The sequence below is a fragment of the Lichenostomus cassidix genome, chromosome 5 (genome assembly GCF_008360975.1).
Source record: "Lichenostomus cassidix isolate B80296 chromosome 5, HeHo_3.0, whole genome shotgun sequence".
NCBI classification, from domain to species: domain Eukaryota; kingdom Metazoa; phylum Chordata; class Aves; order Passeriformes; family Meliphagidae; genus Lichenostomus; species Lichenostomus cassidix.
Window position 1 is genome coordinate 46,490,258 of NC_139486.1, and position 14,304 is coordinate 46,504,561.

General features: G+C 53.6%; 1 protein-coding gene across 2 annotated transcripts; it reads right to left on the reverse strand.

The window, feature by feature from the left end:
- Nucleotides 1-421: 421 nt before the first annotated feature.
- IFITM10 (interferon induced transmembrane protein 10) lies at nt 422-11,378 on the reverse strand. Of its 2 annotated transcripts, none has more exons than XM_085062837.1 (3): nt 11,136-11,378; nt 9,709-10,123; nt 422-1,293 (listed from the first exon to the last, which is right to left on the reverse strand). In XM_085062837.1, the coding sequence occupies exons 1-3, from the start codon at nt 11,243-11,245 to the stop codon at nt 1,144-1,146; spliced, it is 675 nt and encodes a 224-aa protein (XP_084918963.1). In that variant the 5' UTR covers nt 11,246-11,378; the 3' UTR covers nt 422-1,143. The 2 variants fall into 2 exon arrangements, with proteins under 2 accessions (XP_084918963.1, XP_084918964.1); XM_085062838.1 differs by lacking the exon at nt 11,136-11,378 and adding an exon at nt 11,036-11,135.
- Nucleotides 11,379-14,304: the final 2,926 nt, after the last annotated feature.

Below are 14,304 nucleotides of genomic sequence, written 5' to 3' on the forward strand. Positions count from 1 at the left end.
CAGCTATCAGGCAGGGCTCTGAGCTCCTGCCTCATTCAGCGGCAAACGCACGTCGTCTCCGAAATCTGGCTCTTCGTAATGACCCTGGGAAGTGCTGCAGTAGCAGCAGGTTCAGACTGCAGCGATTTATTTCTCTCTACAGCGTTGCTCCTAGCAGGGGAGGGGGTCCTGCCTGCTCAGCTGCCTTTGCCTGCTTGCCATAGATCTTCCGTCAAGGAGTCACCGAGGTCTCTGCTCTTAAATCTGGGTCTGTGCTCTCCTTCACGGCTGCGTGCGGCCCCGACCTGCAGCAGCATCCCTCACTCCTGCTCTAAATCTCTCCCAAGCAGCTGCTGGTGGCATTTGCATTTTCTCTTGCCAGCCCATAGAGACCAGGAGCCCAGCCCTGCTAAGGAAGGAATTAACCCAGCAGCATCACATATCAGAGGTATCTTTTTATTGACTGTTTACAGAAATACAGTAGCACTCCACAGAGGTGGCTTAGGCGAGTTCTCCAGAAGGTGCCTTTCTTCTCAGCACTGCTGGGAGATCCCAAGGAGAAACCTACCCTTTAACACTTTGGGGTTTCTCTGGAGGCTTTGGGGCTCCCCAGCATGAACTTCCTAACACCTTCAGCTCTCCGGGGGTTGGGAGTTGTTTGGATGAAATTCAAGAGAAGAAAAGGAAAAGAAACCCCCACAAGCTGGGGGTGGTGGGGTGGTCTGAACACACCTGATATGTTGTGAGCCAGCCCTGCTATGATCCCCATCCACCACTGTATGTGTCTCCAGCTCTGCAGGACCTCACTGCTCCCCAGAGCTCAGCTGTCTGCCACTATGTGTGCATAGCTCCGGGCTTTGCAACCCCTTTTCACACAGCTTGTTGGCCATAAAATAAATATTTCTGGCTCTATATTTCTTCCTGTACATGTGTAAGAGTGAGACCCTTTCCTTCAGCAGTTCACATACCATTTCAGGGCAAGAAGGGTATGCTCAGCTGGGCTGATAAACTAATTTGACTTTTATTTATGTATTTAATTAACCTTTTTTTTTTTTGGCAATCAAGGTGTAGTGGTTGGTTTGTTTTGTGTGTCCTTGCTACAAGAAACTGCAGACACTTCTGGCGTAGAGGCATTTTGGCGGCGGCAGCTGCTGTTGGCCTCACTCAGTAGTCAGTGAGAGGGTATCGCAGGAAGATGAAGATAAGGATGATACAGAAGGTGGCAAGGGCTGAGCTGGTGATGTTAAAAAGCCGGGCTGTCTTGGCATCTTCAACTGCTCCATTTAAGTCATTGAGGAGTTTCTTATCCCGGACCTGAGACAAAAAGATAGTTAAATAAAGTAATTGCAACATATATGAAAGACATAACTTGTTCCAAGCAACAGCCACAAAACCCAGTGCACCTGTACATGGTTACCTGTACAGCAGATGAGGGCTGGGCCGGGCCTCTTTGAATTTGAGCACTTGGGGTGCTATAAAACACCCTGAGATGAGTTTTGCACCCTGTCTCTGCTACAGGTTGAGCTTCTGAAGCCAAGCACTGTAATACCTGTGGGCTGGAAATTGCTGGGAGCAGAGAAGACCTGAAAGGGTGACCCATTGTTGTCACCAACCAGGTGAACCAGGTCCCCATGGTCCCCAGAGCGGGGCAGTGTCATTTTGATCCGGAGGGTACACAAAGGAACTGAGATGCCATTGTGCACTCCAGGCACATGGGCACTAAAACACACTTCCCACTGTGTCACAGCCTCCTGGCCCTGCAGCACCAGGCTGCAGCTCACCCAGCCCACAGGGGAGAAGGCTGGCTGCAGTTTTGGTGTGCATCCCTGTGCCTCCATCTGCACTGAGGGGCTGAGCGGGTGAAACCTGGCACAGCATCCTACTGCAGCTCCAGAGCTGCACACACAGCCTCCAGCATATTAAGCAGTCCTGGGTTAATGAGTTCCTTTCCTCTTGCAGGTCTTATGCGGCTTGTGTAGTATCTCTGCCACAGGCAGTTTTCTATTCTGACCCCACAGTCTGCTCCCTTCATTATCCTGCGGGCTGGGGCTTTTATGGGCTTTCCTTGGGACAGCTCTGCAATGGGTGATGATTGTGCACATCCATGTCACTGGCCTGTCCCCACCTCCTCCGGGCTGCCAGGCAGTGCATGGCACTGCTACGCAGCGATGCCACTAGCAGGCATTACCGACGAACTTAGCGATGGCATTACCAGGCAGCAGATGGCACTGCAAGGCAGCAGATGACACTGCCAGGCAGCAGTGGCATTACCAGGCAGCATGTGGCACTACCAGGCAGTGGATGGCACTGCCAGGCAGCAGAAGGCATAGCCAGGCAGCACATGGCACTGTAAGGCAATGATGGCATTGCAAGGCAGCAGATGGCACAGCCAGGCAATGGTGCTACAAGCAGGCAGAGATGGTCCTATGAGGCAGTAGATGGCACAGCTGGGCAGTGACAGCACAGCCAGGCAGGCAGTGATGGCATGGCCAGGCAGCTGATGGCACTGTCCACCAGCAGCAGCTCTGCAGTATGATCCCAGCAGAGAAGGGATCAGACTCCATGGCTTCCTAGCAAGGATATGTCCCTTTCCCCAGGCTGCCCCCTCAGCCAGCGCTCAGCAGACTCAGGCAGCTGGAGCCACAAGGATGTGGCACAAAAGGACAAGGAGACTTCATCCCTTATCCATTTTCCATATCCAGGGGGTTGCCCAGGGTGTGGCAGGGCCTGCCCCACTGCCGGCTCTTGGGTGGGGGTTGTGGGGAGCAGGACTGTGAGCCCTTTGCCTGCCCTGCTGCCAGCACTGAGAGCCCCGCTGGGCACTGCCAGCCGGACACTGGGTGTTGGTGGCAGGCTGCAAAACCAGCACCAGAGTCAGACCGAGGAATATTAAAAGGCTTTTATCGATCTGGAGCTTTCCGAAAAGACTCTGTGATGGATTCAGACCACGTCTTACGGACTATTTCTCTCTTCCTCCTGCAGTGCTTACTCACAGGGCTGTCCTGAAAGCTTTTTGCAACCTGCTGGACATGGGGAAGGGCTCCTGAACCCCTCATTCCCACTGAGCCATGCTGGTTCATCTCAGACCCTCAAGCAATGTTCCTCTTCTCCATCAGGCCAATGAGGACCTCTCTGCACAAGCACCCTCTGATCTTCTGAACTGTGGCTAGTGAAGCTGCTGTTGGCATGAGGCCCACAGGATCCAGTGCTGGCAGGCACATAGGCAAGAATGAGAGCCTTTTTCATACGTTTATTAAATCAAACAGTGCTGTGTCCTCAGCCTCTGATGTGCCCTGCTTTGGGAGCCTGTAGCTGGGGCCATCTACCATCTCCCCTGCTGTGGAGTGCTCAGCTCAGCATCCTGGGATCGAGAAGAGGGGACAGTCACAAACTACATGTGTCTTTGGGGCATGCTTGGCTGGAGCTCTCAGCAGAGGAGATAATCTCCGGGAAGGCAGCAAGCCGGCAGCATGGGAGCCCACATGCCTTTCTGTGTCAGCTGAATGTCCGGGATGACTCACATTTGAAATTATTCAGTAAGTTTAACATCCTCCCAAAAACCCCTGGGCTCAGCAGCACCAGGCATTTGGCACCTCCTCACGCGCTGGTGAGAAGCCCCAGAGGTTCTGGATTCAGGCCAGAAATCCTGCCTGCTGCTCCCAGAAGACTCTTTGAAGCTCTCACACACTTTTCTCTTCCCAGTGGTGGGGCTGCCTCAGGCAAAACCTGCACAGAGCAAATGCCTTTTGCCCCTTCCTCCACGGTAACCCAGTGCTCTCTGCCGCAAGCAAGCTGGCGTTTGTGGTGTTTGCCAGGCAGACAGAGGTTTCTCCAGCAGACCGGCATGGCCGGCAAACCGAGCTCTGCAACCCTCCCGCAGCCAAGCCTTTGTGGGGCCAGTTCCTCTTGGCCCCAGGAGCTCTCTCCTACTCGTCACCTCCTGTTCCTCCTGTCCCTCAGGCACCCTACAGCCCTAATTTCCATGCTCAGCCTTCTGCAGTGCTCCCAGCAGCCTCTCCCAGTAGCATCTCCCACCTGACACCAGCTCACACCCCTGACCGGTGCTTTAGCCCTTTCCAACGACACACTTCAGCAGTGCCTCTCCTTGACTTTCCCATGGCTCTCCCTTTGGCCCTGCTCCAGTCATGCTACTGCTGCTGAGCATCTGTGGTGAGGGGCTGCCCTCTCCCCAGTGCCACCATTTCCTCACAGTTCCTTTTTTTGCCCCTTCCATCTCTTTTTCCTGTTGTTTGGGTCCAAAGGATGGTGCAATGGCTACCTTTGACTCCAACCAAAGTGCACACAGCTGCCTCCTCTCTGTGCACCTCCAGCTGGTTCCACCCACACACTTCTGCCAATCCCAATGGCTTCAGTGGCCTCATGCAAATAATCCCTGATTGCCCATAATCATTTCTATTGCAATGGAGCCTCTCAGAGCCAGACAAGTGCAAGGGCCCCTGTGGCATAAAAGTGCAATGAAAAGGAATTTCTCCTTACAAACCACTCACAGCTCCAGCCTCCCACATCTCTCCAGGGCAGCCTCACCTCCTCCTGCACGGTCTTGCACCCCCAGATGGTTCCAGATGTCTCCCTTTAATATCCTACTGTGGCAACTGAGCCAGGCTCTGGAGGAGCTCTCCTGGAGAGCAGATAAGTGTTTCAGCTCCTTCCCTGCTTTGTCCTTAAGGAGATGCTGGTGTCTTTCCTAGAGCCCAGCTTCAGCTTTCCCTATTTTCATGCTCCTGTGGCCACCATCATCATAATGTGCTGGCAGCTGGTACGCAAGCTTCTGGGAGTCCTGATGATTCCTTCCATAGCCAGAGAGATGAAGCATGATGAGGGACAGGTCCTCAAGGTCACAAGGCTGACCCCCCACCCCAGACCCAGGTGTGGTGTTTCCTTAGTCACAGGCTCCTCTCATCATCACTTTGACCCTTCTCACCTTGCCTAAAACTAGATGGGGAATTTTGGCCCTGCTTTGCACTGAGATGACTGGGGTGTGAGGATAATTACATCTGCTGACTGGGGTTTCCCTGGGCACCTCCAAGCACTGTGTGATGGCATCTTTGGAGATTCCCCCCTGGACAAGGCAGAGCTCACCTCTGATCCAGGTTGGCAAACTATACAATTTCTTTCTTCTTCCATGCCTGTCCTTACATGAAACACAGCCAGCTTTTGTGCTCTAACGTGCAAACCTTTCTCCTCGCCTCTCCCACCAAGAAAAGGTGGCAGTGGCCTTTACATCCATCTCAACTTGCCTGTCACCTCCCTGCTGCTCACCTTGTCTTCCAGTCTCTCCATCTCACTGTGTTCTCCCACACCTCCAGAAGGCCAATGTCGAGGGGTTCTTTCTCCCCTCCCTCTTATCACAGTCCTCTGCCCTTTGTTTCCCTGGGGTTTTACCTTCTGCTTCCTCTCCAAGTGCTCCCCTTGGCTCCTACCACCCCACTCCCTTCCCCAGCAGTCACCTTCCCTCTCTCTGCCCTGACGCTCAGCACCTCTCATTTTTGGGAGCAGCAAACTTGCTGCTTTAGTAAAAAGTGCTGCCTCAGCTTGCAGAAGGAGACGAATGGTTTGTTGATAACGAGTCTAATGAGGATGCTTTTAAGGCAGCCTGGAAGTCCACAGCTGGTTGTCAGTAAACCCTTTTCTATGCAGAGCTCTGTGTCCCTACACAGAAGGAGCTCTGGAGGCGATGCTCAGGTTTATTTGTTCTGTGAATTGCTCAAGGGCTCTCCAGCCCACGTACCTCCACCACACCGGCACTGGCATCACGGGGCTGTCACCCCTGCATTCCACCCACCTCCATAAACCACTGCTCCTTCTGAAAAGCAGGATGAGAGCCTGCCTGAGAGGTTGGGTGCGGCAGCTTCTCAGGGTTAATAAATAGCTGCAGATTTGTGCTGGTCTGCTTCCACTTGAAACAAGGAAGATCAACAAGTGGCAACAGGGGAAGGCAAACAGTCGTGCCCACAGCTGTGTGCTAAGGGCTGGGCAGAGAGTGGGCAAGAGAGCCTGGCATAGTTCCATGACCTCAAGGGGCAGGAAAAATCTGCAAGCAATGCTGTGGGCTGCTGGCGAGGCTTGAAAAGCCAGTAAGGCTCCTTGGCATCTTCATCTCTATACAGCCACAGTGAGGCATCCGTACTGCGGCTCATCTCAGATCCCAGCTCCTCTGATCTACTGCCTCATGGCACAATGGGTACAGAGAAGGACTTGGCTCACCCCGACAGTCTCCAGAGACAGACCTCTGAACAACTGAAGTGAGATCTCCTGCCACCAGGCACTGATGCATCATTCATTACCAGTTGGAGATGGGAAAGGGGAAGGGAGGGAGCTGCTGAATATCAGACCACAACATTTGCTTCTGATCAAAACCAACTGAATCCACAGTGTTGCTGCTGGAGTGATACTTTTATCTGTGCGGGGCTGGGGTTAGGGTTACTTTAGGGTTTCTAAATTCCCTGGTCTTGCTGTTGATCTCTTCTCCCCCAGCATCCAGCACGCATGATTAGATGCAAGTGCCTTGCTTGCACTCTGGGATGCTGACCTTGAGAAGCCTGAGATGCCAGAAATGACCCCTGGAGGGATACATGAGTTGTGTGACCCCATTGCAGCCCAGCAAGCTGTGTTTGCTGAGGATCTGACCTGCTATGGGGGTAAATAAAGATGCAGCATGCTGCCACACTCCTGTTCAGAGTGCTTGGCTGTGACATCAGTGCTTGTCTTGGATGTCACAGTCTCTGCCTTCACCTGACTTCATGTCTTTCTTTCTTCACAAATTCTTTAGTGCTGGGGTGGAGGGTTTTGGCATTTTTTAGTAAATGGCTGTCACCATGAAAAAGCATTTCCCTGCAGAAAGAAATCTAGAAGGCTGTAGCTGGTGTGCAAAAGGCCAGGCAGACATGCCTGTTTTCCCAGATGTGGCTGAAACCAATAAAATAGGGCATGAGGAAGGAGACAGCTTTACAGTAATATTCAAGTGTACCAAGAATATATCTCTCTTCCAGTGTGGGCATTATGCTGCTGAAACCAGAGGAAGTACTAGGGTGTGCTAAGATGTGTACTGAAACATCTCATGGACTTGGGACATGAAGGAGATACTGCTTTATTAACAGTATGAATCTGTCAGAAGTGACCTTTATGACAGGGAATTGAAAATGCTATTTCTGATAATGAAAACAATAATTCCTGAAGTTGCTAGATGTTTCAGTAATTTAAAAGAAATGTAAAAGCTGTAACCCAGGAACCACTTAACGGCACCAGTGCACTGATGGCCCTTGAGGAAACCTGTGTTCCACTGGCTGAGGGCTCTGCAGTCAGCGGTCCCAGAAGAGGCTCAGGGAAGGGAAGGTGCAGATTCACTCTTCTCCCTCCCGTAGCACCTTAGTCAGTCCCTTCAGAGCACAGACATCCTAGAAAGGCTGGACTTAAAGGTCTACTGCTCAAATGTCTTTACATTTAATTGCAGAGGACAGAAAGATGTCTGTTAAAAGCAATATCTCTCCTCAGGGCATTTCTTGCTCCTGTTTTCTCTGAACTTCTGGGAAAAACATTGATGGTAAAAGAGAAAAAAACATGCTCCTGCAGAAATAACCATAACATCCAGCCTGGCTAGGGTGTTGTGAAGATCCCTGCAGCAGCTGTGGGAAAGGATCCTGCCCTTCTGAACATCCCAGTCTTCCCCAGGACAGACCTGCATCTGTCCCAGCATCTGCATTGCCTTCTACCATACACCCCAACAGCAGCTCATGAGAGCACTCGGCATCCCTTCAGCCACTTGCTAGCTCTGTCCTCTGCCTCTGAGGGACATTTTGTTTCTATTTTCCCCTTGCCACAGAGTCACAGCCACTGGGGAGCTCCAAAACCAGAGCAGAGTTATTTCTACCCGTTCAGCATTGCCTCTGTTTGGGTACCGCGGTTACATTCCATCAGCTACTGCCTTCTCAGTCCGAAAGCCAAGGCTGGTTCTTGACAGCCATCTTCTATTCTCCTTTCTCTGATTTGGAGCAAATTTGCCCACTTGCCCTCCCTCACCACTGCCTCTTTTTTTCATGCTTGAGTTTATGTCCTCTAGATCTTTGCAGACAGATGCCGAGCTCACGCCTCTGTTCCAGCGCAAGGCTCTGGGTTACTTCTGGGCTTTGCCCTTCCTTCTACCCCATGTCAATGATAGGGAAGGGTCCAGCCTCTAAAAACTTTGCAGGTGGCAGACAATACTCTGTCCTGTCACCTGGGGATGGGTCAGCCCTGTCCTCAGGCTGTCCTGCCCCCACTGCTGCAGCAGCAAGGGACCACACGCACCCAGATACTCATGGCAACCTCTTCCATGGGAAAGACGTCAATGGTTAAAGGCAAATACAGACAAGGAAAGGCTTAAAAAATAAGAAGCAAGCCAGTTTTTCCTTCCCTTGCTGGATCAGGGTATGGGGGGCATTAAGGGACTTGCTCCCCCCACTCATGTTAGGCTGCTGATGACTGGATTTGCCCTTTGGTCAATCCTGCTCATGGTGATGCTTCACTCCAACACGATTTAAGTTATTAAGTGCCTCACCCAGGCAGCAGCAAAGCCTCCTGCACACGCAATGGATGGGAGCTCGCCTCCCATCTTGAGGAAGGAGAAACTGAGGCAGGCACCAGAGCCAGTGCTGGTTGAGCCCAGGACATGGGGCCACAGACTTGACCTCTGAGCCTTTCTGATGGAGACCCTGACAGTGCTGGGAGAGCCTCCTCGCAGTGCTGGATGCTCACAGTCCAGCTCACGGGAGCTGTATGGGGTTAATTGATCTGCTTCTGTGACGAAGCCTGTCTGCACCCTGGCCTTCCTCTAAATGCTGCCTGCCAAAACAAATCAGCCAGCTCCTCTCCGGGCCACCCAGCCGCCCCGGGCTCTCTGCACATCCATTCAGTTAGTTTTGCATCTGGCAGGCAGGGAAGGGGAGGGCAGCCCAGGCCCCTCTCTCCTGGCAGCTGCCAAGGGGCTGTCTGTTTGCCAGGCACCATCCCTGCTGGGCTGCTCTCCCCTGCAGCTATCAGGAATAATAACCTGGTCCCATTCCCATCATGGGCTGTGCTCCACACCATCACCCTCTCCAACAACACAGCTCTGTATCCCCCCAGCTCCGACACTGTGGGAAGCCTCCTGCACGCTCTTCCACCTCCTCACCATTCCCATGATGCTGGCAGGTCTCCAGGGCTTGTTTTGGGATTTATAGGGCTTGTGGTGGGGGAAGCTGGGCACGAGCTCTGGTGTTTTAATTAGGGAGAGGGCAAGAGAGAAACAGGCAGGATTGCCCTGCACTTTGTAAGCTTCTTACCCCCTGCAACTTGGCAGCTGATGGCTGCTCCTGGCTGACTGCTTCTGACTGCTCCTGCCTGACCATGCAATGCTGCTGGGTCCTATCCTGATGATCTCTGACAGCCAGGATCCCAAATAAGGGACCCAGTGCCGGCGTGCCTGCAGGTGCAGCGTGAGCCAAGCCAGCCCTGTGTTGCCTGTCACCCTGCTGCCGCGGTACAGAGGAGCCTCTGAGGGTACTTGGAACAAGTGAAAGCACCTCTTCCCCACCTGAAGTAACATCCCAGGCTCCTCAGCTCTTCCCATCCTCATCCCCATAGTCTGCAGCCTCTCATTTGGGTGGTAAAGATGTGTTTCACTTCAGGCACAACCCCCGAACGCTTCCCCCCCGCCCGGTCACCCCTTACCCGTGCCTCGCACTCAGTACTCACTTTCAGTGAATAGGCCAAGGCGATGAAGCCGAGGCAGCAGAAGTTGAGGTATACAAAGTTGAAGATGGACCAGAGATAGTAGTCATTCACCTCGGTGGTGTCAGGGTAGATTTCGATGACGGTGGTGGGGTTGGTCATCGTCTTCTTCTCCACCGAGTGCTTGCACGGGACCGCTGGCCGCAGGCTGTCCCCTTTGCAGCTCTTGCTCTCCATGAGATAAACGGCAGAAGAAGGAGACAGGACGGGCGAAGCTTGCCGGAGAGCTGGGGGCTTGGCGATGCAGGCGAAGCAGCCCTGCGGGGGGCCTTGAGGGGGTCTCGGGGTCCAGGCCACCCCCTCAAAGGGGCATGGCGGGCCCAAGGGGGGGTCCTGTGTCCTCTCCGTGGTGGCTGCCGCGGCGTCACCGCGCTCTGCCCTGGCAAAGCGAAAAGCCCCCCCGTGAAAAAAGGGGGTGAGGGGATGGAAAGGCCGGGGGCAGAGGGAGAAGAGAAAGGGGGGAAGGAGCAGGAAAGGGGAGACGTGGGGAGAAGGCAGGAGAGAGAGAGAGGGACCGGGAGACAGAGGAGAGAGCAGGGAGAGGAGTGAGGGAGTGGGCAGAGGAGAGAGGGAGGAGAGTAGGGCAGGCAGGAGGGGGAGGAGGGAGCACCGCTACACCCGGGGACCACGACGCCGCCGCCTCGGCGCGGAGCTGCCGCCGGCCCCGGCCCCGCGGCGGGGGCAGAGGCGCGGGCAGGGCGGGCAGCATCCCTCCCTCCCTCCCCCTCTGCCACGGCCTCCCCCCGCCGCTGCCCGCTGGCCTGCGTGACCCGCGTCCCAGTCACCGCTGGGGAAATAATCTTTTCTTTAAAAAGGAGACAAATAAAAGCAGAAAGAAACACTTGGGAGGCGCCGGGGGGCTGCGAGGGAGTTGCCAGCCGGCCGCGCTGCAGCCCCCCGCAGCCATCCCCGCCCGCCCGTGTGTCTGTCGGTCTGTCGGGGCCTTCTCCTTTCCGTCCCATGCCGGGATGGGAGCCGGTGGCTCGGCTGCGGGCGGAGCGGGTCTCCCGGTGCGGCAGAGCAGCCCGCCCCTCCGCCCTCCCTCCCTCCCTCCTTCCTTAGGGGGGTGGGTATTTTGGGGGGGATTTTTTTTCCCTGAGTCCTAGTCTCTGCGGGATTCCAGACGTGATTCCATTTCCCGGTTCCTTCCACCTGCCAGCAGGTTTCCAATACCCCTTTCCCCCGCTTTTTTTTTTTTTTTCTTTAGGTTATCGTGGCTGGAGAGGAGGAGGGGAAGAAGGGATGAAGACAGAGGATGGGGAAGGGGATATCGAAAGAAGTTCCTCTCCACCCTAGCTTTGCAAAAAGGAGAGACCATTCCACCTCTGGCTGCCCGTCCGTCCGCCCATCGGTCTCCTCCGAAGGCATCAGGAGGAGCGAGGGATACTCACAAGGAGGGATGCGGGGAGTCGCTGCATATCCGGCTCAGCACTGCCTCCGGCTCGGCTTCCTCGGCGCTGGAGTTGAAGGAGGAGGGGAGGGCGGGGAGGGGGGCACCCATGAGCTAGGGGTGGGCAGGGAGAGAGTTAGGGGATGAGAAGGTCAACCTGCAGCCCCCTCTCTCCCCCCGAACATGCTTCACGCAGGAGAGCTCCTCCGTGTCTCAGCCCTTCTCCTCGTGTCCCCCCCACTGGGACGTCACCTCCTGCTTGGAGCATCCTGGTAGCGCCCCGCTGGAGAAGGGCATCTCCTGGGCCCCGGCCGAGCGACTTCCCGAGCATCAGAACGGGATGGTCGGCCCTGTTCTCCCCAGCATCACCCACAGAGACCTTTGCAGCGGGGACTCGCTGCAGCCTTGTTTGCGGGTTCATTCCCACGGACCTGGGTGAAAAACTAAAACAAGTGTGTCAGGAGTGCGTGGGGACAACCGGAATTAACGAGGGGAGGTGGTGGTGATGCAATGCTGTGAAGAAAAACGGGCTCTGCTCGTGGGGGGAGGCATGGAAAGGGGATAAATCCTGTGTGTGAGGTAATAAATCCTGCTGGCACTGAGCAACTCCCAGTGCAAGCAGGGGTGGGAACACCCCGCAGCAGGATGCAGGGCATGTGGCTGCTTTAGGGGAGGATGGTGGGGGTGTCACGAAGGCTGGTCAAGCCCAGGAGGATTTGGCTGTGCCCAGGCTTAGCACAGGATCAGGGATGTGCTTGCTGTCTCCCACTGCTAACACTCTGGAAGCTGCGTGCAATCCCAGTTCTAGGGTGCGGCGGTAGCATCCCCCCAGGGACGTGATGATGGAGAGCAGCTGGTGCCGTGCAGGGACAGCTTGCAGGTCACTCAGGAGGACACAGCCGTGGCACAGGGAGGGTGAGGACACGAGGACATGCCGCGTCACCCCCCAGTGACAGAGCCTGGCGCAGGTGGCCTTGTTGCAGCAGGCAGTTCAGCTGTGGTGCTGGGCAAGGGTAGCAGAGAAATCCCCAGAGTACTGGAAACGGTGGGTAAAAGAAAAGTTTGTGTGAGCAGAAACTGCAAGGGAAGGGAAATCCTCTGGAAATGCCTTAAGCCTACCCACAAAGTGCTGAGCTAAGAAATAAGGATGGTAATTCACTCAGCTCTTCACAGGCAGGTTTGGCTCCAGTGTCAGGGCACCCACACTGTGTTCATCCCCACGGGTTGGTGTGATGTGGGGCAACTTCTTGCACATCCACAGCTCTCTGAAGCTGGAAGGGGTCCAGTTTCCATGAGACCAGTTTAATCCTTCAGAAGGTGCCTGCATTGGTTAAAAAAGGACAAATTGCCCTCTGGTTCAGGATTTCTCACTGTAGGAGTGGCGTTGGGTCTGCCAAAGTAAAGAAGGTTTTACTGGTGCTACAGCTGCCTGTAATGAGACCCAGGTCTCCCTCCAAGAAGCTGCTAAGAAACAGAGGCAGTGCTAGGGTGAGACTGATGCTCCTGTGGGATTAAGAGGTTTGCAGGAGAGGCAGAGCCATGGCCAGCTGTCGTCAGCTTTTCTGGAGGGCTTGGACAAATTCAGCTGTGCAGAGTATCCTTCCTGCAGGCTCAGGAGGAGCAGTGAAACCCCTTGGATACAGACTGGAGCTACTGATGAGCCTGCTGTTTGTTTGTCTGGGGAAAGTTGTGCAGGTAGGGCTGCTCCTCTTCTTAATGTCAGGCAGGGATGGAGAGTGAGCAGAAAAAAGGTCAGAAGGGGTTTGGAGCAGGCAAGAGGAGGAAGCAGGGTAGTGTAGGGGAATATGAGATCAACAGAGACAGTTACATTCCCTGGTATGAGTAGGACAGAAAGGTCATGGAGGTTGAATGGCTGCATTTTCTCTTCTCTGGGTACCAGGTCATCCCTACAGTTTGCAGAACACTTTTTGATCTTTGTATGAGTGATTCATCATCTTCCTCGATGTCAAGTGTGAGTGGTGAGAGGTTTATTGCGTAGACCACAGTGGCATATATGCAGCATCACTGGTTCAAAAACTATTCATGTGACCCTTCCCCCAGGGAAGTGACATAAAAAAATGATGCAAGGAATAAAACCCCTCAATATTCTGCATTATTTTAACCCTCCTCCAATTTTCTGGGGATTTTTAAAGTTCATGCATGCAAGCCGTCAACCATATGGTCTAGGACTACTTTCCTTTCAAATAAAAGGTGGGGAGAGTATGAATAATGCCTGCATTACTGTGGCATCAAGGCTGGCTTCCCCTTGTGCTAAGCATGGGACAAACAGAACAGAAAGATGTTTTCTGCCCCAAAGCAATTCTCCTGTAATCACGTTAGAGACATGTGGCCTGTAGCATAATCAACTGCTGTAAGACCTGTGAGAAAATCTTCCATCCCAAATCCTACTCAAGCTCTTCAGAAAACCATTAGCAGAACATGACCCTGCTTTTTTTATTTCTGAAGGAAAAAGTCCACAGCCTCCTCAATGCTCCTTTCCTATTACCCCTATAAAATTCCTCAGTGGGTTGCTAAGTTCCATAAGCAATAAGGCAGCCTGAGACTCACAGAGGTATATCCCATCTTCCCACTCTCCCTTGATCTGTGTCCCGTTCTCTGAGCTTTCATTCTGCACTCCGCTTCTCTTCCCTCCCAAAGAAATCTAAAAATAAATAAATCCAAGAAAGAGCGGAAAAAGGAAAAGCCATCAGCCCCCAAAAAGATGTGCTTAGTCATTCATGGTGAGTAAAAATAGTTTCCCAAATGAACAAATTGCTGAGCCAACCAGATGAGCAAGTCATTTCCATAAACGAGGGGTCTCATCCTCCTCCTTGCATTAATGGGCTTTTGGTAAAGCCCTAAGCAGAATTACTTGGAGAAGGATCAGGCCCATGAAGATAGCCCTGGGGGTCAGTGCCAAGCACCCTACTACTTAAGGGGACATGTAATGAAAAATTTTATGTTCCTTGCATCAATGGAGACATTTAATGAAAAGTGAGATATCAAATTGTCATGTGCATGGAGTTCTGCAGAGATGGTGCAGTAAACAGGGGGGTTGAGGTAAACCTGAGGACTTTCTGGGCCAGATAGCGTGGGGCTGCATTCAGGGTGCTCCTGGGATGGGGTGTGCTTTGCTCCCTGCTGGAAAAGCATGGGTGGGTGATTCTGGC

Bases quoted from the DNA above. Each gene is read 5' to 3' on its own strand.
- IFITM10 (XM_085062837.1), bottom strand. From the start codon at position 11,245: ATGGGTGCCCCCCTCCCCGCCCTCCCCTCCTCCTTCAACTCCAGCGCC. The intron at 10,124-11,135 runs GTGAGTATCCCT...TCGCTTTGCCAG, and splicing joins GACTCCCCGCATCCCTCCTT to GGCAGAGCGCGGTGACGCCG. The intron at 1,294-9,708 runs GTGAGTACTGAG...TTTTTGTCTCAG, and splicing joins CCTTGGCCTATTCACTGAAA to GTCCGGGATAAGAAACTCCT.